The sequence below is a fragment of the Capsicum annuum genome, unplaced genomic scaffold (assembly GCF_002878395.1).
Source record: "Capsicum annuum cultivar UCD-10X-F1 unplaced genomic scaffold, UCD10Xv1.1 ctg5197, whole genome shotgun sequence".
In the NCBI taxonomy this organism is placed as follows: Eukaryota; Viridiplantae; Streptophyta; class Magnoliopsida; order Solanales; family Solanaceae; genus Capsicum; species Capsicum annuum.
The window spans coordinates 7,926-34,387 of record NW_025859955.1 but is presented as its reverse complement, the minus strand read 5'-3'; the positions used below and the strand labels follow the sequence as shown (position 1 = coordinate 34,387).

The following is a 26,462-nucleotide window of genomic DNA, read 5'->3' as shown; positions in this document are numbered from 1 at the left end:
TGTGGTCTAGTATTATGTCAATTTAATAGTTAACAAATTTTATAAATATCTTCATTAGATTACGTGACTTGCATACGTATTGTTGTTTGATTGAAAATTAGTTATCTTGGAACTAACAATCCAAGATTAGGTATTACACCCTTCAGGTGGGATTAATAACTCTACAATTTCGGGATAAGTCATCTCATACATTTTATCTCAATCAAACATGGGATAGATTGATCCTAAAATTAATCTCAATATTAATTATTTCTGATCACTTATACCAAATGATACCAAACACTAGTTGACTGTACTCTACTACTTTCCATCTTTACCATAGATTTTCGGAATTCCTTAGAATATTGCAAAGGTCAACTCAATTCTTTTATGTATACAACAAATTAATGCTCTTTATAATGGTTAATATTAAGATATACTATCTTAATAATATTTCCTTAATAGGACCACTAAAATAGGTCTTATTTACCGGTAACTTTACCAGCAATTTGCCGCTAAATAAAAAGTCGTTGAAAGTTATTATTTTTGGCCCCAATAATATAAGCATTTACCTGCACTTGCAATAACTGCCACTAAAGACGTTAGCAGTTTTTGAATATCAAACGGACCTCCCCAAAAGGTAATTTTAATGTGGCAGTCCTCTTGGGCGGCCAAGAGTGTTATGTAAAAAGGACCAAGGACGGCATGCAATGGCCTTAACCTAAATGTCGTTAAATATTTTTGCGATAATATTTATTTCCACTAAATATCTCTTTTGTTGTAGTGGTAATCAGTAAAATAGGTCCTATTTACTGTTAGCTTTACCAATAATTTTTCGCTAAATAAAAAGTTGTTGAAAGTAATTACTTTTGGTGCCAATAGCATAAGCATTTATCGGCACTCGATATAACTTTCACTAAAGACGTTAACGCCATGCAATGACCTTAACTTAAATGCCGTTAAATATTTTTATGGAAATATTTATTTACGCTAAATATCTCTTTCGTTATAATGGTAGCCAGTAGCCACCGTATACCTAGCACGACATATGATAATATACAAACGGGCATCTATCGATTTTCTTTTGAAGATGTGTAATATCTAGATATATGTTGTTAAAGAAGAGTGCAACACCATTCAAGTATAAAATCAACATAACAATAAACTAAACAACATAACATATATATATATATATATATATATATATATATATATATATATATATATATATATATATATAAAACTAATATTACTGGGTTCGAATGAACCATAACTGATGATAGAACATCATAAGATGACTCAAACGACACACACTAACACCATTCAAATGACAAAAACAACATGACTATGGACTGATAACATGACTCGAACGACACACACTAACACCATTCAAATGATAAAATCAACACGACAATGGACTAAAAACATGACACAATAACTAAACTTATAGGGTTCGAATGAACCATAACATAGATGATGAACATCATAGGACGACTCAAATATAAAAGACAGGACACATTGAGGATGACTCAAATGACACGATAAACCTAGATGCGCGCTTATTACTCATGTGTCTTCCATAATGCGCGACTTAGGAACGACAGTTGAACTAGTAGGGAACTGGAGAAGAAGTAGATCCACCAGCCCTAATTAGGAAAGGTGAACCAACATTGGGTCCATGTGAAGAACTTGCCCCATCACCACTAGTAGGATACAAGGCACTTCCAAAGGTGAGAAATGGGAGTGGAGCATCACTCCCCATTTGTTGAAGTTCTGCCTCGAATTCAACTTTTCGCTTTTGAGCTTCCAATGCCTCCTTCAATTGTTCAAGTTGGGAGAGGCTAAGTCCTTCCATAATCGGAGATTCGCACACATGATCGTAGGCTCCCCTCTCAGATTCAAGTAGGGATTTCCCTACAGCTTTCTCCTTCTGGAGAGACTCCTGCATGTCCATGACCTCTTTTTTGAGCCCACGTTGACTAGTGTTTCGATGAGCCCTGCTTAGGTGGTTGTGGCGATCATCATCATTTCGTGGAGGGAGGTCCCTCCACAGGAACCTATCCACCAGCAACTCCACTGAAGGGTGGCCAAAGGAGTAAACTTTGTTGGCTTTGCCTGGAGAAAATACCACAATGGCAATTTCAGCACCACATAGCGTACAAAGTTCACTAGCCTTTTTGAAGAGGCCAGCACGACGCTTAGAAAAAGTAACGTGCATGTTACTCTCATTTTTCATTTTCACTATTTCGACCTTTTTTCGACCCCTGCTCAATCTTGCCATGGCTAAATTAACACTACTCAATATTTGTGAAACCAAGAAGTAGTAGTTGTGATTTTTTATCTCAACACCAAGAGCTTTTATATTAGAAATTCTGATATTTGGTTTCACCTTTTTAGGAAAATAAATTAAAATTACTTGGAGAGCCTATAAATTTATGTTTTTTTTTTTTTTGTAAAAGATTTGAACGGAACCCGCTTTCGCCTCTATTCTCTGTGTCGTTAGCGCTAATCGAATCCTTAATGACCATAATTCATAATTAGACAATATATGTTTTTCTTAATTTGAATTATGACGTTCTACAAAAGTATTAAAAAGAAAACATTACATCATTAGTACGTATGGTATTTTATTTTATCACTTTATTAATTTGAGTACACATTGAAGAGTAATAATAAAAAGCAAAATATCAAATTATTACTATAACATTTCTGAATTTTGAAATGTAATATTCGAGCTATCCTGAAGGTTCTGACATTCGGTGTTCATCGAACGAGCAAAGATACATGACATTTTTCTTTTATATAAGTTTTATTCGTTCATCCACGATTATTACTTATTAGTTGATATGTACAATCACGTCAATTATTAGTTAACCATAAAATTAACATGGTTTGGTATTACAAGCACCGATTATGTGAATAAGTTTGTCTTTTCCTCGTGCGGATTGGCGTAAAAATATTGTAGTAGGGAAAGGTTGTATTTTTGCCAAACCTACTAAAAACAATTGTTCATTCTGACATACTGCGATTAAAGAAGCAACTTTCTTATAAATTGAAAAATACATATTTAAAAGAAACAAAGGTTAATAACCTCTGAAATTAAATTATTTGTGGTTTGTTAATATATGGATGCATGTCACGATAAATTTACGATTCAAAAAGAACTAATCATTTTGTTTACAAAGTTGATCACGTCTTTGAAAGCTTGCCAAGCTAGTTACCAGAAAATGGTGTCAACTTGTCGTCTGACGACTCCCAAGCACCGGTAAGCTTAGAATGCGAGATGTTTGTAACTTGTTCATTTACAAGTGAATTAAGACTTTATTTGGACCTAATGACTAATAGGACCGAACTTCAACTTGGGGCATATTGCTAATTACTGTTCTTGATCTTTGTAGGTTGCTTCCAAGCTCAAATCATTTAAAATGAAATTGCTATTTTTTTTTTGTTATTTATAGAGTGGTATTTTCCATCCCTGTCAAATAAAATAGAGGGGGAGAACTGGAAGAGAGAAAGAAAAAGAGCAAAGGAATGATAAGTCTAATGGGGGAAATGACTGACACGTTGACTGCCTTGGATAGACGAAAAAATTCAAGCAGTCTAACCTATCCCTAGGGCGGACCACAACTGAAAAGTACTGGACGAACTAACGGCAAGCTAGATAAAAAAAAATCAGCTGGCCCTATGTGTAAAACCTTCTCGTGGGAGAGTTTCCTTCAATGACAATAAAGAAAGTTTTTGAGAAAGACAAGAAAGGAACTCGCCCTGTAATTTGACACCAAGGGTTAAGAGCTGATTGTTGGCAATGACTTAGCGAAGAGAATATATGAGAGAATGTTCTCGAACTGGGTTACGGCAAAACTTCTTGCAAGCCAAAATATGGAGATATTTTTTTATTTTGTGCTATTATCTTCCTCAATATGGTTTATTTGGTATATGAATTAATGTGAATTCATGGTCAACTTTAGTTGTTATAATAATTGCCGCTAAAATAGGTATCATTTATCGGTAATAACAAAAGCCGCAATATATAATCGGTAGCTTTACCGGCAATAATAATTACTGCATCAAAAATATGGATATTCACCTACACTCGATATAAATATCATCAAAGACTTTATGACAATGAATGCAACATCGTTCACTCAAATGCCGCTAAATGTTTTTGCGATGCCGTTAAATATCTCTTATTGTTGTCAGGTGTAGCCACCATATACCTAATTTCGTCCCTCCCCGATATCGTTTTTACCTATTGTTTACTTTATCCTATCGTGTACCCTCACCCGTGTGATAATCCCTCCACAAAATGACAAAATAACAACCCCCTAACTAATTTTGTTTTATCCTAATATTCTAACAACCCACCCAATTAAAAAACAACACCTACCTACCCTATCCTAACAAACTCTACCCCACCTCACTACTACCCCCTACCCCACGTTACCCCACCTACCTCACCACTACCCACCCTCAACTCATATATACGCGGACCAAAACTTCATCAGAAAAAAGGCGGAACTCCCTCTCTCTCTCTACCTCTGATCTCCCTCCATCCTCTCTCTAAAAGAAACACTCAAACCGCCGCCGCCACCACCTTCACCGGACTTCCTCTCCCGCCTCCGATAAACCAACCACCGACCGGCGACCCATCATCCTCAGCCAAATCAGCGACCAACGTCGCCACCAACCGCCGCAATGCTCACCACCAAAACTCCAACCGAACCAGCCTTCACCAGCTGCGGCGAATCAACCACCAGTAGACCAGCCGGCTCCGCCGGCGGAACAGTAAAGCCAGTCACCACTTGAACCGCCGCCATCTCCCTCCGTTCGTCCTCTCCATCGTAGCCACCATTGACAACCTCACCAGCGCCGTCTGAGCTCACCGAAGCTCCGGCTCCACTGTTTTGGTCGGTGTGGTCGTGTGTTGAATCTTAGGGGTTCGTCCGATTTTGTGTTCTGTTGCTAAAGTTGGGCTTTGTGGATTCTCGTTTGTTCTTATTTTGGGGATTAGTGGACCGTGTCTTTCGATCAGTTTTGAATTGTTTTTTCGCTATTCGGGCCTTCGTCTCTCTAGGCCGATTTTGTTGGACACAGTCGGGGTTCCTTGTTCAAGGATCTCGGTCTTGGATTTCTTTATTAATCAATGATAACGAGTTCTATTAAGGTCCATCTCTTTAAATCTACTCTTTCATTTTCTCAAATTTTGGTTAATGTCATGATTTTGTGGTTGATTAAATTTTTTTTAGTAAAATATTGATCGTTGTTGTGGATACGTGGGAGTGGTGTGCTGAAATGCTTGAATCTTCGTTGGATGTATATGTTCGATGTTGATTTTAGATTTTAAAAAGTGGTTTGATAATCGGAAAATTTGTTAACCATAGCTTGAGGATTAAACTAGTTGATTTGGGGGTCGGGATCGAACATTGATAATCGAATAAGTTGAAGGTTGTTTGTTTTGATTCATTACTGAATATTGTCAATTGGATAGTATCATGATAGATCGCGTGGGTAGGCAATCGTAGGTTCGGTTAGGCGAAATTTAGGAATAAGTGTTTCGTTGGATGTTGGAATGTGCATGTGAATGTTTCTTTCTAGTTTATCGTATTTAATTCAAATGTATGTATTTAGCCGGGGAATGCCCCGAGATCACTTGTATTTATTCACCGGGGAATGCCCCGACGTATCATGTTGGCAGAAAATGATCGTGCTGAAGGCCCGCGGCATCGGGTAAGGCATTGGAGCTTAATCTAGAATTAATTTAGACTAGGATTTATATTTTCGTATTTTTTCTATTTTTGGACTGTATAATTGGACTGGACTTTACATTTTTGGATTGTTTTGTTTTGTTTATTTTTTGATTATTTTGCGTGCTTTTTTGTGGTTTATACATTTCGTAATGCCAAAATAGTTGATAACTCTACCAAGCGACCGTGGTTGAACCACGGGATCAAGGGGTGCCTAACACCTTCCCCTCGATCAACAGAATTCCTTAGTCGGAATCTCTATTCGTAAACCAGTTTAAAGAGTCAAATGGTTTTTGAAAAGGATTTTCTAATGGTGACTTGGCACACCAGATTATGCCAAGTGGCAACTCTGAATAAAAATGTTAATAATCCTTTTCCAAAACAAATTTTCATTTCTTGTCACTTAAATAATAAAACCCTTTTCGAACATTAAAATATAACCAAATCTTTTTTTTGGAGTACGTAAAAAGGGGTGTGACAGCATCTAGCGACTCTGCTGGGGACAGTATGAGAATTCAAGCTATTTTTGGAGTCGTATCGGCTTTGTTTAGCATTACGAGTGTATAAGCATTGTTTGTGGTTATTGTTTGTGTTATTTTCACTTTTGTGCGTTTTCGTGCTCTTTGTTCATAGTATTTATCATATGTGTTACCGCTTTATATCTGTCATCATGAGTCCACCCCCGGCCTTCTTTCTGCAACAAGTCCGTAGTACACATGTTGTACACAACCTCTAGTCGAGTCACCCTTATTTTAGGGGGGGAGCCGTCGGTGTTATGGAGTAGGTGGAAAGCAAAGCAACCACTATCGACCATACGCTCCCCCGAACAGCCTTGTTAGTAAACCACAACGTAGGTCAGCCTTTAGGTCATGCTTATGTGCATCATACGGAGACCTAGCGGGACCCACATGGTCCTTTGTAGGAGACTCCCCTCTAAAGCATCCCTACGTGCTAATTGTTGCATTTTTAAGGGTAACGTGGTCATTTGACGGACTGATTTTAAAAAAAAAGTATGAATCAAAAGGAATGTCGTAGTTTATTTTAGAATTCTTTATGGCTTTTGTTCTTCACGAGTTTTACGTTTTACATTTGTCTTCTCAAAGTACCGTAAATTCAAAAAGAAAAAGAAAAAAAAGAAAAAAAAAGTTTTGTTTGCCTTTTCTACTTATTTGTCAAAAAATAAAAATACCAAAAAGATTTTTTCTTCATAATTGATGGTGTCAGTCTTAATTAAAGTGTCTAGCTGAAAATATCATAGTAGGGAAAGGTAGTATTTCTCCTCGAACCTAATAAAACTCAATTGTTCATTCTGACAAACTGTGATTAGAAAAGAACCTTTCTTATAAATTGGAAAATACTACCTAAAAAAACAAAAGTTAATAACCTTTGAAATCAAATTGTTTGTGATTTGTTAATATATGGATGCATGTCACAATAAATTTACGATTCTAAAAGAACCGATCGTTTTGTGTACAAAAAGTGTTAAGTACAGTGTCTGAGACACCTCAAGCTAAGCTATTCATATTAGTGTTCGCGGAAAAAATATTTTTTGAAAGATTTACAACACAAAGTTGATCAACATCGAATTTAAATTTTGTGCACTATTAGTATAAACTTAACATGCTAGTGAAGGTTACTCAATTTCTTCTTTTTCAATTTTTATGAAAAAATTGGGTAATCTGCAATAGCAGATCAAGTTTACCTGATAGTGTAAAATTCGTGATCAACTTTAATCATCATAATAATTGCCACTAAAATAGGTATCGTGTAACAGTAATCACAAAAGCCGCAAAATATGGTTGGTAGCTTTGCTGACAATAATTATTGCCGCTAAATAAATGTCGTCGTTGAAAGTAATTACTTTTAGCGTCAAAATATGAATATTTATCGACACTCGATATAAATGTCAATAAAGACTTTAACGACGGTAAATGCAATTGTTGGGCTACATGATAAGCCCATAGATATTAGTGGAGTGGGCTAGTCCATTTGTGTGTATAAGGCCCAATGTTTTATTTATCTAAAAATTACACAAATACACAACTTATGTTTTCAATATTACAAAAAATCTCAACTCCCTAAACGTATCATAAAAATCACACATATACACAGAATGCTATGTATATGTTGGCTATGTTATGTATATTAATAGGGAGAGAGAGTAAAGTAATTAAAGAAGTGGGAGAGAGTGTAATTACTTTTAAAAGGTTGTTATTTATACTTTATTTATTACCTAATTTGATTCATTTCGGGTCATGTATATATACTAACTTGACACATATTATTAGATAGAGATTTCATAATGGAAAGGTTTTAGTTACAAGTATCAGATATTTTGCTCTCTTCTCTCTCATCTCGAAGCTTCGTCTCTCATTGAAGTTTTACTCTAAATCTGGTGCGTTCTCGATTCTAACTTGGTATCAAAGCAAAGATCCTTGTAGATCTTCTCCTTGCCTTTCTTCCGATCCTACCCTTGTGGTTTATCGTTGGGATTTTTTTGTGTGTGAATTTTTCGATTCGGCGAACTCCGGTAGCCTCTTGAAGGTTTTGGTTTCATTAGGTTTCGGTATTTTTTTTGTGTTGCTACAACGATTTTGTCAGAATCTTCATGGATCTGTTGGTGTTTCTGTTACTGTTTGCTCAACATTGGTTTTTTTTTCGATAATTTTTGGCATTACAAGGCCGTCTCTGTCACGCCTCAAATCCTATTGGGGCGGACTGGCACCCATAACCTAGGAGGGTCGGGAGAACCAGCTCATAACTTTATACTTCCCATGCATACCTCTATGACAACCCAAAATTCGGACAGCATCATGTCGCATATAAAAGGAAATAATCACCTGTATAAGCTCGAGCACACATATATATGTATATATAATACTTGGCCGTTGGAGCCATCACATCTATTAACAAAACACCACCTTGACTGTACATTAGGTCTAAAAAGCCTCTAGACAATGCACAGAGTTTAACTAAGGTCGAGACACACCCCGCCATATAACTAATTTCTATACAATACCAAAAGTGACTGGATATGACACGGAAAGCCCCGAAGCAAACTGGAGCTCACCAAAAGCAACTGGATATCCTGGCTCCTACTTGTACGGTGTATGAGCTGAGGTACCTGTGCCTGCAGCATGAAATGCAGGTCCCTCATGGGGGACGTCAGTACGAAATATGTACTGAGTATGTAAAACTGTAGATAATCACATATTATATAGGAGCTCAATAGAAATCAAAAACAAGTGAATAAATCGTAATAGGAGTGGACCACACTTACTAGAACTTATGACAACCTGTACATTTTATTTATTCAATCACTTTACCTTCGTTCTTATCATCTTTGTAATCATTACTGTACTGTACTGTGACCATTAGGATGCCTCCAGTACATATCAACTGGGATCGACCCATGATAGGCTTATGCCCCTGGGATACCACCCATAAACACATAAATAGGGATCGACCCATGATAGGCTGGGATACCACCCGATAAGAGAGAACTTCCATCACTTAGTTCAATTAATCTTTGAGATTGTTATTTCGGTCGCCACCGCATTTTTGATACTTTGAAACAATGATACATCAATAAGAGACATATAAATAGACCATCAATGCAATAACAATGAAGTAAGAACTCATTGGCACATCAATAAAGTGTTTTGGAGTCATCAATGCCATAACAATGAAGTAGGAACTTATTGGTATATCAATGAAATATTTTGGAGTCATTAATAGCACATGGATCTTGTTTGAGTAACCGGATACCTTCCGACATTCATTAGTGTAATAAACATGTAAGATTTGGAAAACAAGTAAGTATTGGAATGTCTTGATATCTTGTAGGGTGGAAACAAGTTCATTGGTAATGTAGGACATCATACAAAACCATTATGGATCACATGTTATTAAATAACTTTGGAAACTTTCTTAATAGAACAATTGTTCACTTTCATGCCAAAGATATGGTATAGAGTATGCCTTACATACCTGACTATCAACCTTCAATACTAGTCCCAAATGGACTTCCCGTCTTTTCAGATTACTTATCTACAATGAACATATATAGCAATCTAGTATTAGCAACCACACGTCACAATTCAATTATTTGAATTCACCAAACTAGTGGTTGAGTAGTAAGCCTTAATTACACTGTAAAGGGTGTCACTTTAACCTTCTTATACTCCGATTACATTCACATGCCATGCATATTCATACAACATCCTCCAATATCAAGTTTGGATTCATTTATCCTTCCAACCAATCCATTAAACCAAATTGAGTCATAGACATAAATAATCATCAATTCAATAGTATATCACCATATCCACCTTCCATAACTCAATTACCATATCCACCTTCCACAATTCAATACAACCAAACCATGCAAAATAGTTCATAACCCTATTTTCATCACCTTTCAATAACAACCAATACATATAATCCTCTATCACACATATACATATGGAAAAGAACAAAGGCAAACAATATTCATACCTTAGAATTCACCTCTTGATTATGCAATCCTGTTTGCACAAATAATAGGTGCCGTTCGAAGCTCTCGAGATGACAAACGCAGTTATCGGATTACTTTGGAATTTCTACAGTTGAATCAAAAGTAATTTAAAGGTCAAATTTGGCTAGGGTTTGTTCTTTCTCAATGATTGATGATGAAAATGAGTTTTTGAACTCATATACATGTATATATACACATATTCCCGTCCATAATATAATAGGAAATGACCAAAATGCCTTTAAAATTTAAATAATGCCAAATCTGTCCTTTGGTGGACTGTTTTGATAAGCTAAAGTAGATCGACCATAACTCTTTGCTCCGATATCGTATTTGGGTGAAATTGGTATCGTTGGAAAGATAATTCAAAGGGATTTCATTTCATATAAATTAGGTTAGGCCACCTAGTTCGTCCTGTACAAGGAGTTATGGTCGTTTGAAGTTGAGCCTAAAAATCTGTTTTGAGAGGCTGAAGAAAAATGAGTATAACTCCTTACTCAGACGTTGGATTTGGATGAAACTAATTGCATTGGAAAGAAGACTCAAAGATCTTTCTTTTCATACATCGCATCTCTCCAAGTTCATTATATTAAGGGAGTTATGATCGTTCAAAGTTGACCCAAAAAATTGGCTGGCCTCAGTAGTTTGTGTGCAGGAAATTTTCCTGCACATTTACTATTCCCAAAGAACTCAGCCACCGTTTTATAGTTTTGAACATGCTCGATTATATTCGACACCTATCCATTTTTGGAAATCTTTATATCGTTGAAAAGCTTATTCAATAACCTTCGCATGGAACCATCAACGGGCAAATTCCAATATAAATAAAATAAAAAAATTAATTCTATATAAATAAGACCAATACACATACTTGAATACGCCAATACATGTACTTGAATATGGGGTGTTACAGTCTCCTTTGGGTTGTGAAGGTGTTGGGATATCTGGGTTGAACTTGATGAACATTATGGTATGGCTGATGGGGTTCAGATTTTTGAGCTTCATAAAGAATTAGCTCATATATCTCAAGGTCCTTTAGATATTGCCTCTTACTTTAATAAAATTAAGCAACTCTGGGATGATCTTGCTTCCTTGTCTGCCAATACTAATACTGCATGCACTTGTGGGGTTATTAAGAAATCCAATGATGAACAAAAAGTATTTCAATTTTTGATGGGTCTCAATGATATTTACATCCAAGTGCGCAACAATATTCTCATGATGAAACCTCTTCCCTCCATTAGAACTGTTTATAGTTTTCTATTAACTAATGAGAAACAGAGGGTTGTATCTTCTGGTTCTCAGTTTTCTACACAATCAGCTTCTTTCCAGGATGGGGTTTCAAGACATTCTGTTTTTCCCAAAGTGAATTTTGACTCTCCAAGGACTCTCTCACTGGTTCGCAAATATTGTAAGAAACCAGGCCATACAATTGACAAATATTAAACTTAAAGTTCTCCAAAACGCCTCCTAAAAGAACAGTTGCTCATGTTGAGCTTACCAATTCTGGACAAAAGGTTAATACTGGGAATGATAACTCTAATTCTGACCCAGAACAACTTCTTCCTTTTGATATTCCTGGTCTCAACAAGGGGGGGTATTCTAAGCTGTTGGTTTTGCTGCAAAGAGCTCAACTCCCTGACATGACTTCAGCCTGCCCATCTTTAGCATATGCTAACTTTGCTGGTAAGATGTCTCACTTTTGTTTGCTGACCAAAATAGCCAAACCTATTTGGATTATTGACTTTAGAGCCTCTGATCATATTACCTCTGACCTGTCTCTTCTCTTTAATGTTCATACACTTCCCACTCCTTACTTAGTTTCCTTACCTAATAGCTATAAAGTAAAGTTTACTAACATTGGATCTTTGACTTTATTTCTTGATTTTACCCTTCACAATGTTCTGTATATCCCTAGTTTTCAGTATAATCTCATTTCTGTGTCTAAGTTAGTTGCTTGTGATTTCACATTGTATTTTACCAAGTCTACTTGCATATTACAGGGCCCTTCTCTGAAGAAGCCAGTGGTACTTGGTAAACTTGATTGTGGACTCTACAAGTTCTTCACTCCCTCTACTTCCCTAGCTGGTCCTTTGTTTTCTTTTAATTCAACCTGTATTCCTGATGTATCCCCTGTAATCCCTAATGTTCCTTTTCATACTTCTTCTGTTCCTTGTACTCCTATTAATGACATTCCTGTTAATAAAACTGATGTTTTATGGCATTATCGACTTGGTCATGCTCTTTTTTCTAAAACAAAAAGTATTCCTAGTCTTACTGGTAGTCTCTCACGAAAGCAGTCTTTCACTTGCCCTATTTGTCCTCTTGCTAGACAACCTAAGCTCCTTTTTGCTGATCGTACTTCCACTTCTTCTTCCCCTTTTGATCTGATTCATGTTGATACTTGGGGCCTTATCATTCTCCTACTTATGATCATTTTTTATATTTCCTCACCATTGTTGATGACTATTCTCGAGCAATATGGACTCATCTCATGGGTGCTAAGAGTAATGTTTTTGATCTTCTTAAGGCTTTTCTCACCTTAGTAGAAACACAATTTCATTCTCATGTTAAAATAGTTCGTAGTGATAATGTTTTAGTGCTTGGGTCTTCTTTATCTGGATCTCAATTTTTGCCTCCAAAGGCATCATTCATCAGACTTTTAGTTCTTATTCTCCTCAACAGAATGGAGTTGTTGAACGAAAACATAAATTCCTCTTAGAAACTGCTAGAGCCTTGCTCTTTCAATCCCATCTACCTCTTAGGTTCTGGGGGGATTGTCTTTTGACTGCCACTTACCTTATCAATCGTTTCCCTTCACCTACCTTGAATCACAAGAGCCTTTTTGAATTACTTCACCATAAATCCCCTTCTTACTCTCATCTTAAATCTTTTGGATGTCTTTGTTACTCTACCATCCCTATCCCTCATAAAGATAAATTGTCCCCACGTGTTATTTCCTGTGTTTTTATTGGCTATCCATTCGCTAAAAAGGGCTACAAGCTGTACAACCTTCTTTCCGAGACTTGTTTCATATCTAGGGATGTCATTTTTCATGAGACCGTCTTTTCTTTCCTTTCCTCTACTTCTCTTTCTCCCTCTGTTATTCCTCCTTTCATTTTTGATGAACCTGTCCCACACTCTTCTCATATTTCTTCAGATCCTGTTCCTGTCCCGTCTATCACTGTACCTGCCCCTCTTCCTCCTTCCAGAAGATCATCCAGAGTGTCCTATCCTCCAAGTTATCTTTAGGATTATGTTTGTGCTTCTATGACTGGTCAGCAACCTGTATGTAAACCTCAGAGTTACTCTCAGGCAGTTGTTTTTCCTCATTGACAAGATGCTATGAGAAAAGAATTTGCAGCCTTAGAAGCCACCAATACTTGGTCTATTATTCCTCTTCCTACTGAGAAACCTATTAGATGTAAGTGGGTTTACAAGATCAAATATAGGGCTGATGGTTCTTTAGAGAGATATTAAGCTCATTTGGTTGTCTGGGGGGATACTCAAGTTGAGGGTGTTGATTTTCATGAGCCCTTTTCCTCGGTGGTCAAAATGTCTACTATCAAAACTCTTGTGGTTGTTGCGGTTAAACATCATTGGTCTTTATTTCAAGTTGATGTTAACAATGTTTTTCTCCATGAATATTTGGATGAAGACTTGTACATGAAACTTCCCCCAGGGCTTACTGTTTCTAATTCTTCTATCCCTATGGTTTGCAAGCTTAACAAATCCCTATACGGGCTTCGGAAAGCATCCCTTCAATGGTATGCCAAGTTGTCCCATGCTCTCCAGTCAAGGGGGTTATACTTATTCTCTAAACGATTACTCCCTTTTCATTAAGGGATCTGGTGATTCTCTTGTCATATTGGTTGTCTATGTTGATGATATTGTTTTAATTGGCACTGATCTCAAAGAAATTGATGATCTCAAATTATTCCTACATGATCAATTTAAGATCAAGGATTTGGGTTTACTGCATTACTTTTTGGGCATTGAGGTTTTGTACTGTGATTCTGGTGTTCTTCTACATCAGACTAAATTTGTTCATGATTTACTTGTTGATTATCATTGTGATGTATCTTCTCCTGTGTTTTGTCCTCAGGAACTCCATCGCAAATTGACTGTTGATATGGGTGACCCTTTGGCTCAACCTGAGGTTTATTGTAGCCTGGTTGGCAAGTTGAATTTCTTGACTCATACTCGGCCTGATCTATCTTTAGCTGTCCAACATTTGAGTCAGTAATTGAAGCGCCCTTGTGTGCCTCACATGCAGGCTGCCTTACACCTTTTGCGTTACCTCAAGGGTTCCCCTGGGCTTGGCTTATTCTTTAATAATTCTGCTCACTTCTCTTTACAAGTTTTTTGTGACAGTGATTGGGCCTTTTGCCCAGATAGTCTCCGCTCAGTCACTGGGTTTTGCATTTTACTTGGAGGCAATTTAATCACCTGGAAGTCCAAAAAGCAACCCGTGGTGTCCCTTTCATCTGCTGAATCTGAGTATCGCTCATTGAGTAAAGTTGTGGGTGAACTAACTTGGCTTTCCCACTTTCTTTCTGACTTTGGGATGCACTCTTCTTTACCAGTTCCAGTGTTTTGTGACAGCAGGTCCGTTATTCATATCGCCAAGAATCTTGTCTTCCATAAGTGCACTAAGCACATCGAGTTGGATTGCCACTTTGTCTGGGCTAAACTTGTTGCTGGCTTGATCACTTTACATCTCAAATGGCTGACATCTTCACGAAGACTCTACCTGGTGCAGCTCACCACCTTCATCTTCGCAAGTTGGGAGTTCTCTCACCCTCCAACTTGAGGGGGGGTGTTGGGATACATGATAAGCCCATAGACATTAGTGGAGTGGGCTAGTCCATTTGTGTGTATAAGGCCCAATGTTTTATTTATTATCTGATTTGATTCATTTCGGGTCATGTATATATACTAACTTGACACATATTATTAGATAGAGATTTCATAATGGAAAGGTTTCAGTTACAAGTATCAGATATTTTGCTGTCTTCTCTCTCTTCTCGAAGCTTCGTCTCTCATTGAAGTTTTACTCCAAATCTGGTGCATTCTCGGTTCTAACAGCAATGACATTAACTCAAATGGCGGTAGATATTTTTTCCAACGCAGCTAGATATTTTTTCATGTAGTGCGTGCGTAGTCATCATAGACCTAGCACGATGTATGATGATAATATACAGGCATACTGCAATTTCTTTTGGAGTTTTGTAATATCTAGATATATGTTGTTAAAGAAGAGAGCAACACCATTCAAAGGATAAATTTAATCAACATATGATAATCAACTGATAACATAACATATATAACTAAAATTATTTGGTTCGAACGAACCATGTGCTCAAAGAACATAAACACTAACTCCATTCAAATGATAAACTAACATGACATGACAGTGAACCGATAACATGACAGAGTCCATAACATGACATATAACTAAAATTAACCATAACTGATGCTATATTATAGGATGACTCAAATTAAAAGACTCACACTGAGGATAACTCAAATGATGACACAGTGAACCTAGATGCGCACTTATTCATCATGCGTTTTAATATTTACATTAGATTATTTCCAGTACTTCCATAATGCGCGTACTAGTAACGACAGTTGAACTAGTAGGGAACTGCAGAATAAGTAGATGCTCTAAACCCTATTAGCAAAGGTTGCACCAACATTGAGTCCATGTGTAGAACATGCCCTAGCACCATAAGTAGGAGACAAGGCACTTCCAAATGTGAGAAATGGGAGTCCAACATTAGTCACCATTTGCAATTGTTGTGCCTCTTTTTCAACGTCTTGCTTTAGAAATTTCATTGCCTCCATCAATTGTTGAAGTTGGGAGAGGTTAAGTGCATTGATGGGAGCTTCCCACAAACCACCATTAGCTCTCCTCCTAATATCTAGTATGGATTCACCGCGAGCTTTCTCCATCCGGAACATCTCCTCCATGTCCATGACCTTCTTATTGAGCTCACGAAGACCAGCATTTCGATGATTTACGAGGAGATGGTTATGGCGACCTTCATTATTTGGTGGAGGAGGTTCCTCCTGAGGAACCTATCCACCAACAACTCCACTGAAGAATGGCCAAAGGAGTAAACTTTTCTGCCTGGGGAAAAAACCACAATGGCAATTTCAGCAGCACATAGGGTACAAAGTTCACTGGCCTTTTTGAAGAGTCCAGCATGACGCTTAGAGAAAGTAACTTGCAACTTACTCTCATTTTGCATTTTGGCTATGTCAATCCTTTGACAACCCTTCTTCTTTTCATGGCTAAGTTATCACTCAATATTTGAGAAACTAAGAAATTGTGATTTTTTGGTCTTTAACACCAAGAGCTTTTACATTAGAAATTCAGATATTTCTTTCTCATTATCGATACTGTTTTAGGAAAATAAATTAAAATAACTTGGGAGCCTATAAAATTATTTTCTTTCTCTTTGTGCGAAGGATTTGAGCCAAAACAATTTTGCCTCTATTCTTTGTCTCGATAGCGCTAATCTAATCCTTAATGACCATAATCATAATTAGACAAATCATGTTATTCTTAATTTGAATTATGTTGTTGGATTGCAATTGACCGCTTTACTTGAGTACACATTGAAGAAAAGCAAGGTCATGTCAATAAATCATTGTGGTTCGACTCTTTTCCAGCCCCGCGCATAGTGAAAATTTTAGTGCACTGAATTGTCATTTATTGAAGAGTGGTACTTTAAAAAGAAAATATTAAATGATGAATACAAATTGAAGAGAAAGAAATATTAAAAAGAAAATATCAAATGATTATATAACATTTATATTATCTCACTTTACTTGAGTAGAAATTTAAGAAAAGAAATAAAAAAGAAAATATTAAATGCTCAGAACGTATAATCTTTTATTTTATCACTTTACTTGTGTACAAATCGAAGAGAAATATTAAAAAAGAAAATATCAAATGATAATATAGCCTTTTTATTTTATCTTTTTATTTGAGTATGACTTAAAGAAAACTCTTTTAAAAAATATTAGATAATCAGTACGTATAGCATTTTATTTATCACTTCATTTAAGTACAATAGCATTTTATTTATCACTTCATTTAAGTACAAACTGAAAACAATTATTTATAGAAAAAAAAAAAGTCAAATTATTAGAGCGCCTTTTATCAGACAAGAGGTAGTTGTTCAAATGATAAGTATTCTCACTTTCAATCTTAAGATTGAAAGTTCGAATCATTATAAAAGGATTAAAAAAAATAGAGCCTTTTATTTATTACTTTATCCAAAGAATTCTAGAATAGTATTGAAAAAGAAAATATTAAATGATAAGTACGTATTACTTTTTATTTTGATAAGATTTATTGTCCTAATCTCATGTCAGGATTTGACGAAATTCATGTTCTTCTTTTTCTGAAAAGATTTGGACCAAATTCTTCGGCCTTTTATTCTTTGTCTCAACAAAGATAGTTCATAACGATCATGATTACACAATACATGTTTTTCCTAATTAGAATTGTGATATTGGATAGCACTTGACCGCCATTTTATTTGAGAACAATTTAAATAAAAGTATTAAAATATATACATATATTAAATAATTAATAGAACTTTGTATCATTTTGTTCGAGAACAATTTGAATAAAAGTATTAAAATATATACATATATTAAATGATTTTTTTAGATGATCATCATTTTATTACATACAGACCATGTATGTATCACATCAAGTATAGCAGGGCAACTTGAAAATATTATTATTCATCGACATTAAGGTTTAGTTTTTGAATTGTTTGGGTTTTGATTATTCACCAACAACTACCTTTTGATTTGAAGTTGTAACGTACTAATGTTCAGATTCTTCTTTTTCATACTTTAATGTAATAGTATGATAATACTATAAATATATATCGCACTTCTTCAATACCTAATTTCATTTATCGATAATGTCCTGATGGTAATTTGCAGATTTCTAGTGCATCAGAGCTACTCGAAACAAAGGTGAAAGGACTATATAAGTGCAAACCTATGATGATGTGTACATGGTTAACAATCAAGTTTAAAACATCAAGTTAAAAACAATCATATTTACCAGAGCTCGAACATTTATCTAACATTAGTAAGAATGAAAGTCGAGTTCACTAAAAAGAATCCTTCCCTCATCATGTCCAGAAAACTTGAAGCATTCAGAAATTCACAAGTTAAAAACATCTCTTCACTCTCACCAAAGGCAAAACTGGAACCTTATAAATTTGGTGCTACAAGATCAATATTTCAAAATAACTATGTGGGAACAAGGGCGTCTTCTCTAATTTCTTTAACATAGCGATCTCCATGGGAAATGATCCCAGGATTTCTGTAACATCTCCAACTTTACACCTACCCCCAGATAATCTACCGTTTCCATTTGTGCTTTTCCCCATTTTTCCAGTACATAATACTTGCCAAAATCAATCTGGAAGGTACATCTTCTGCAATGAAAGATCTCCAAGCTGTTGTGGATCAACTTCTGATGGTGAATGAGTAAGGGCACATTGAGCAGTTGTTGTCTTCGGAAAAGCTATGACATCCCTGATGGAATTAGATCCTGCCAAGAGCATCACCAATCTATCCAAGCCATAAGCAATTCCTCCTGCAACATGACGAGTAATCACAGTTTTAAGTACTAATCATACGAACAATGCAAGATTCCTCTGGGCCAAATAGCATTAATAGAAGCTATAAGCCTGAAGAAGCAACTGTCCCAGGAATTAGTAAGAATACAGTCTGCACTATGTATACCAAGGAAATTTTCTGGGGCGAAAAGTTCCACCATGTTCCAAGCTCAGGTTTGAAGTTTCAGTTTACAATTATTAGCGTAGATATAAAAGCAAGATATAGGTTCTTTTTAGAATTGTACTTCACTGGCTCATGGAATCCTAGCATTGTCTTTGGTTTCAAAGGGCCCTGACTATTCCTCAAGGCCAGGACACTAGAGAAGTTTAAATCTAGCTCATTTGTGTCATAGCAGATAGGGAAGGAGCTCTTCGTGAAATATGGCATTCACATACAAACTCTGTAACTTTTGATTAGCAGAAACAGTTTGCCTCAAGCCAGCAAATTTAGTGTGGAACAGAAAGCATTCTGCCATACCGTGTGGTGGAGCACCCATGTCCAGAGCCTCCAAAAGATAGCCAAATTTTGCTTCAGCCTACCACAAATGAGAGAACATATCCATGTTAGTTTCAATTGCCTCACTGGCAAAATTGGCTCCAAGTCTCTCAGAATTTAGCAAAGATCAAGAACAAGAAAAGCAGGATTTCACTCAAACATAAGAACTTTTACCGTCATTGACCCTAACCTTGGCTAGCTGTACGCGCACAACCACAATCCACAAATCACTCTTCCTTTTTATACTAACTTGCCTATATTTGTTTCCACTAAGATTTTAGACTCGTAAAGTGCAAATATTGTACCATGTCTAAGTAGACTAAAACACAAGATTCATAGAAAAATCAAATTACAAAATGATTTTAACAGTAGGGGAAGTGCATAATCAGGACTATTTCATAAACACAAAAGTTCTTTCCGCGAAAAAGGATTCACATCATAAAACTGGACAACCACCCAATGCAATGAAATCAAGGAAGTCAGCTTACCTGTTCTCGGGAAATGCCAACAATATCGAGAACCTTCTCTTGGACGTCACGCTTGTAAATTCTCAAGCTTCCTCCGCCAATCTAATTCAAGATGTACAACAGAATATAATTTATCTTCATCACATTATTATCTTCTAAACCGGAAACAACTGGTAAGGAGAACACTACATGTACCTCAACACCATTGTAAACCATGTCATAAGCCAAGGCACGGGCAGAAGAGAGGTCATTTATATCTTCTGGGTTAGGTGCAGTGAAAGGATGATGCAAGGCCTGTAGGAAAACTGTGGTCACTTCACTCAACAAGATATCATAATAGAAACAGATTATTAGTCTTTGAAAAAATCCCACTAGTTGATTGCCACAACTTAAATGCAAATCAAGGATATCCTCGCTAGATCAGTCCTAGAATTAATGTAAGGCAGTTATTTGGTCATATTCTTCAAAACAGTGACAAATTTCTTCTAACTTGAAAATATATGCGACAACAACCCAAGCTACTGTCACACATCTAAAAGTTCTATTTGAGTTTATCAAATTGACAAATAAGCAATAGTTTTCTAGCTACTGGTGAGAATTCTAAGGTAGAATTCTTGATTGCAATGGATTTATTGACCTGCGCCTTCTAGATCTTAATATGTAGAGCTTTGAGGTATTGGAAACGGAATGCATACCGGAGAAAATCTGGGTAGGGTCATAATTTAAAAAATAGCCATTAAGGGCCAGGGTTGTACCTCTCCAGCCAGTAAGGTCATAACAGGCAAGAATAATACCATATAAAATAAGTGTAAAGCTCAGATTCACCCGCAACGATACAAGTATGTGGTAGCGTTAAATGTAAACATTGAGTTCTTTTGGCATTCTAATTCCTTTCCTTTGATAATTAAACATTGTCTTCTTCCTTGATTTCCTTTCATGGACCTCGTGCATCATTATGGGCACCCTCACAATAATAAAGGACAACTTCATTTTAACATCTTATTAAGTAGAAGCAAAAAATAATAAAATAAAGGACACCTTGGGCTTGCTTATTTAACTTCTCAATATTGAAAAGTAGACAACCTAAGACCAAGAAGCAAAATGACTGATGGACTGATTGTGAACATACATCAGGGAAGATAATTCAAGGCACCATACCTCAAGTCTCTGTTCCGAGTCATTCCACTCAAACATTGGAAAGTCAGTCACCCAAAGTATTGAATGCCTGCACTAGATATATGAACAAAAGAAAGATGAACATTAGGAAACACAAGATGCTACTCATGAACCTGAGTCTTCTACAGATAAGCACATATGTTAATCCAAATTTGGACATCAGATACTCACATTGTCAATTAAACCCAGCTCATGAGCAACATATGTTCTCAGACGATCCAATGTTTTATTGACTTCTGCATGGTGACCAGCAGCAAACAAGATAAGATCATCTGGTACCGCGGAGAACTGATTCAGCAATTCCTCTTTCTTTGCTGTATCCAAACTAGAAACCAGCGGCGGAATCCCTTCAATGTTCCCTGAGAAATTTACAGTAACCAATTTATGGCAAGAGAAACTTGAAGGTAGACATAAGTTGAAGCCTCCTTATGACCGATATCTCCTGCACCTAATTTTTCTTCAAACATACTTTTTTGAAGGATATGGATGTGTAGCTTTAATGGGAAGGGAGAACTTGTCTTGTTTGTAGGGCAATAATTGAGAAAATCTCTTCATTGATGGAAGTAGACAAACCCAAAAATAATAAAGAAGTATGTCTTATATAATTTACACTCATTGCAAATAAGAGTACTTCAATTACCATCACTCAAGACCTTTAAAAAGGGCAAACCCTGTGCTCCAGATTTGATTGCTGCTTTGTAAATGTCACCTTTCTTCAAAGCAGTATTTGAATAAGTTTTTGTCCCAGAAGTCACACATATGGCCTTGATAATTCCTCCACTTGCTAGGGCATCTGAGAAAACCTTGAATGTGGTATTGGAGAAAATGCCAGACACCTGGATTTCAAACAAACAAGTATTATCAACTACAGGGCGGTATCACGAATTTTTGACATATGTAGTTAAATTTCTTCATATGGAGCATCTTTGGAGATAATACAACTACATAGACAAGAAGCGGGAGTTTGAACACAGAAGCAGAGAACTTGTAAAATAAGATACTCTCAACTCTATCAGTTGTACAGATTAAACAGTAAAATTTTTGTGCAAAATATAAATCGAAATATATTAATTCTATGAAAATGAACTGGGTCATAGTCTTAACTTAAATGGTATGATGCCTCCACTTCCCAAAAGCCCCAAGCCAAAAGTATAAGAGAAAGAATACGGTATTCAACAAGAAAACAACTATAGATTCATCATAGCAAAAAAGAAAAAGTACATTGCCAGAAAAATAGAAACAAAGAAGGACAAAGATCCATATTGGAGTCAGCAGAAGAATTACATTTCGCAATTCAACATCAAAACGAGTATCTGGTCTGTCTGAACCATATCGACTCATTGCTTCAGCGTATGTAAGCCTTGGAAAAGGGTTTGGCAGTTGGACACCTTGGATTTCCTGAAAGACCTACAGTAAAAGATATGATCATGCATCATTTCTTTTGAATTTTGTTTTATATATATAAAAGGTTAAAAGTTCACTTGTTTTGAATTTCTAATTTTGCAACGAAAAACTAAACATAAGAAACCGCATCAAGAGCTTTAGAGAATCATCCCATGAATTTCAGACAACACTCCTTTGAAACATGAAATGCCCTGCTTATCAATTTTTTTAGCACAATTGCATAATGTCGTTCCACTTCATCTAAAAACTTGAATTTCAAGATAGAGATAAGAGGCAAAGGCAGGCGCCTCCTAAGATAATGCTTTGGACACTCGGTGCCATGCATGACTAGAATCACACTAATTAAAATCTTTGAAGAGAACTAAAATTTAGAAGAAAGAACAAGAGGATCGATTTTGTTGCCAAGACAAGTAATACCCATATGCCAATATTGACTGATAAGCATGCATGTCATATTGTAAATACTACAAGTAATTTGGATAAGATCATATGCTGTAAACCAAAATGAAAGAGAATTTTGACTTGTCAGTTTTCACTGCGCAGCACAGCTTACATTTTAAGAAATGCAGCTATGTATCCCAGTTCAGAAATTACACTCATGTCTCTGTAAAAGAAGAAGGCCAATGCACACTTTTTGGGGGGCAATCATGGTGTTTGGTGCTTTCCCACATCTCGACTAACTCCGTCGGGTGTTTGCTACCTTCCACCAGCACCAAAACCGGGTAATTTTATCCACCTAGACTTGGACAGATGCGAAGAAATCCCCAGGTGTTTTTGCCACAATGCACACTAATAAGAGCAGAAAAACATAAATGGATCCTAGAGCAACTTAATATTTTTTTGCAGGAAAAAATTCCTCCAAGATATACACAAAGCTCCAGTTGCTTTATGTGTACTTTGCAAAGGTCCCTATGATTGACACCATATGTATATTTGGTGATCTAATAAATAACTAATAAAAATGTGGCAATCATGTTACAACTATTCTTTTACTCCTTTCATTGACATCTAACCTTTCTAATCATATTCTCATTGAGCTTCAGCATGTCCTCCATGGAAGTGAAAGCCATTTCCATATCTAGCTGCGTAAACTCGGGTTGTCTGTCAGCTCTCAAATCTTCATCCCTAAAGCACCTGAAAATTACACCATACAGACTAACGTGAGTCATAACTGATGGCATAGCTCAGAAAAGAGTACATTTTCTTTCTTTATTTTAAGAATAAGATAACTTTTAGGTGTCAATAAAACTATATTATCTTCGCATTGTTTTTAGCATGCTGAAGCAACTGAGCTTTTAAATTTGGATCACCATGAACTTGTATGCAAGATATCTGAAGCAAAGATATCTTAAATTACAATTAGAACAAATGAATCACCTTGCTATTTGATAGTATTTATCAAATCCGGAGACCATCAGCATTTGCTTGAACAGCTGCGGACTCTGGGGTAGTGCATAAAATGTTCCTGGCTTTATAATACAACCACAAAATAAATTCCATGTCATGGAGAAATAACTAGAGAGAGTTTCCGAGTTGAAATATGAGTATCGCCCATCAAAAATTTATATAAGTTCAGTGATTTCTAGACATCACACGGATAATAATTTTGGTCAAACTCTCATTTAGTCAATTTGTTAAGCACAATTCTCCTTGTTCTCCACAAACGTATTTCACTTCAAGGTAAAAGAGAATGAAGAATAAATCAGAGATCTGGAGGAACAGGCAACATTATTTGCAAGAAGACTCGCTACTTTTGTACCAACCTTCATTAAACAAAACAGCAAATAGAGGGACTGAATTAACAATAGAAGTACCAAAACCGAAGATAAGAGTACCTGAACTCTTGAAGGAACCAAATAATCACGAGCACCTTCAGGAGTAGATCTAGATAGTATTGGTGTCTCAATCTACCTTGTAATCATGAGAATGTTGGGGTCAGCACTAACAACAGAAGCCACAAAACAAATAAAAGAAATAAAAAAGCAACAATTAAGACTAGATAACCAAATTACTTATCAAAATTCTAATAAAATTCAATTAGAGGGCAAACATATTACCTCAACAAAATCATGCACATCTTCTAGGTATCTTCGAAGAAGCTTCACTACTCTATGGCGCAAGATTATATTTGAGCTCATCTGCGGACGGCGTAAATCAAGGCATCGATATCTAAAAATGTGTACAAGATTAATTTCTAGCAAGAAGCACTGCATCAGTGTAAGAAAAGGGTAAAAAGTTTTAAGGAAAAGGAAACTGTTCTGCAATGAGAAAGGATTGTCATCGCAGAATTATATATATAACAAGAAAAACAATAAGATTCGAAACAAATCAAAGATCATATTTGATATGTGCAAGAGAGCTGGACTATGCCCTTAATATTCAATTAATAGTTTCTTTTTTGATGAGAAAGGTAAATAAGCTGGATTATGCCTTTATCGCATCAATAGAAAAGCATTGGTAGAAAAAGAAGCAAAGAGTGATATCAAAACGCTTTTCTAAAAAAGATACTAGTAATAATTTTGAGTGCTTAAAGTTATTTCATTTTTTCCTAATCTCCATATTCCAAATAAAATTTCGAAAGGTCAAATGGATCACTTCCTGCAAGAAAATCCCATTACTGAGAATAAAAAATAGGGGAGGCCTAAGCACTTCAAAACAAGAACAGAGGCGAGTTATTAGACATCACAGAGATTCTTCAGAAAACAACTTTTAACACCTACATAAAAACCAATAAATTTCTAAATGCAACTTCTATCCTGGAACTTTTCTCCTGTCCTGGAATTTTATCATGCGTGAATTCCACCGTAAAAAAAACAGCAAATTGAAAACATCAAAAATTCAACATATTGACACAGAGGAAAGGAAGATACCAGCATGGACATACAAGAAGAAATATAGAGCACAAAGCCTTATAAAGTTTAATTATTTGCAGCGTGAGCCCACCACCTGCTCCCTATCGGGTCGCTGTAGAGAAAAGACACTATTTTTTTTCTTTTCAATAAGTGCGGATAAATGTCATTATTTTGCTGATTTTAGAGTCTACAATTACGTCCCTGAACCAATACGTCTAGTAAATTCAAGACACTTTTCTAAGAAAGAAAAAAGAGATGCAAGACGTTCTTGGTTTTGACCCTTCCCCAACAAGAGTGGAGGATAATGATTAAGTCCCTTATCATCCTTCCAGACCATATTAAGAATTGGTGTGTAAAAAAAGCACCAGCATTATATTCATCAAAAAATAAAAGGATTTTCCAGCTAATAATTAATTTCATCGACTTTGATATCCTACTCTTCCTAGAGAAGCACCACAAATAACCCTTGCAGAAACGGCTCCAGCATCAGCAAACTTCTCCATCCAAAGAAATGTGACGATTGCAAAACAGAGATTGATCAAAATAAGTTGATGATTAATCAAGGAAATGTGACGATTGAGGACCAGTGATCAAGCAAATTAAGTTGATGAGAATTACGGATCCTGGAGCAGATCATGAGGTCTAAACGAAACAGAAAAGAAAAACAAACAAGAGATTCAGCAAACAGCTATAGAAGTTTCATTAGTTACCGCAATCTGATTTCCTCTTTAGCTGAATCTTTTGCATCATCTGCAGTCGTTACCAAGAAGGGCAACTTCAATCTTACCGCATTCAGCACTTGAACATCCTCTGCAGCAACCTGCATGCATAACCAATTAGTGGAAATATATATATATGAAAAAAAAAAAAAAAACACTTTGTTAAGCACCTGGGGTATGGAATAATTTTAGCATGATGGGATGTAGACAAGGCCACTAAACAGAGCCAATCAATTAAGAAAAAATAAGAAGATCGTGAAGCAGAAAAACATGACTCTAGATAGGAAGGTGTGGAGGTCGCGGATTAGGGTAGAAGGTTAATGCGTGTGTGGGTTATAGCTAGTAGTTAGGGAGCTCTGGTGTAGCCGGTTTAGTAAGCTTACGACTGTGCTCACTGGTAGGAGCCGTTAGTGTATGCTACTACGAGGGGGTGGCCTTTTATTATTTCTTAT

General features: G+C 36.2%; 5 protein-coding genes across 5 annotated transcripts; 2 read left to right on the top strand and 3 right to left on the bottom strand.

The window, feature by feature from the left end:
• Positions 1–1,588: 1,588 nt before the first annotated feature.
• LOC107879467 (agamous-like MADS-box protein AGL62) lies at positions 1,589–2,260 on the bottom strand. The gene has a single exon (XM_016726499.2). It carries the CDS (start codon positions 2,258–2,260, stop codon positions 1,589–1,591), a length of 672 nt encoding a protein of 223 aa, XP_016581985.2.
• An 8,948-nt stretch (positions 2,261–11,208) lies between these two features.
• LOC107879477 lies at positions 11,209–11,682 on the top strand. The gene has a single exon (XM_016726510.1). The coding sequence runs from the start codon at positions 11,209–11,211 to the stop codon at positions 11,680–11,682; it is 474 nt and encodes a 157-aa protein (XP_016581996.1).
• Positions 11,683–13,791: 2,109 nt separating this feature from the next.
• LOC107879478 (uncharacterized mitochondrial protein AtMg00810-like) lies at positions 13,792–15,049 on the top strand. The gene is made up of 3 exons (XM_016726511.1): positions 13,792–13,950; positions 14,081–14,410; positions 14,513–15,049. Exons 1-3 carry the CDS (start codon positions 13,792–13,794, stop codon positions 15,047–15,049), a joined length of 1,026 nt encoding a protein of 341 aa, XP_016581997.1.
• Positions 15,050–15,906: 857 nt separating this feature from the next.
• On the bottom strand, positions 15,907–16,493 carry LOC107879479 (agamous-like MADS-box protein AGL62). The gene is made up of 2 exons (XM_016726512.2): positions 16,386–16,493; positions 15,907–16,320 (listed from the first exon to the last, which is right to left on the bottom strand). Exons 1-2 carry the CDS (start codon positions 16,491–16,493, stop codon positions 15,907–15,909), a joined length of 522 nt encoding a protein of 173 aa, XP_016581998.2.
• Positions 16,494–18,329: 1,836 nt separating this feature from the next.
• On the bottom strand, positions 18,330–26,111 carry LOC107840160 (aspartate--tRNA ligase, chloroplastic/mitochondrial; the record flags this gene model as incomplete). The annotated part of the gene is given in 13 exon segments (XM_047404097.1): positions 18,330–18,874; positions 19,375–19,432; positions 19,881–19,961; positions 20,055–20,153; positions 21,018–21,089; positions 21,207–21,394; positions 21,676–21,871; positions 22,320–22,442; positions 23,453–23,573; positions 23,817–23,908; positions 24,275–24,346; positions 24,497–24,608; positions 26,002–26,111. Coding segments are annotated over 13 exon segments (1,506 nt in total), but the record flags the coding sequence as incomplete, so codon positions are not given.
• Between the last annotated feature and the right edge of the window lie 351 nt (positions 26,112–26,462).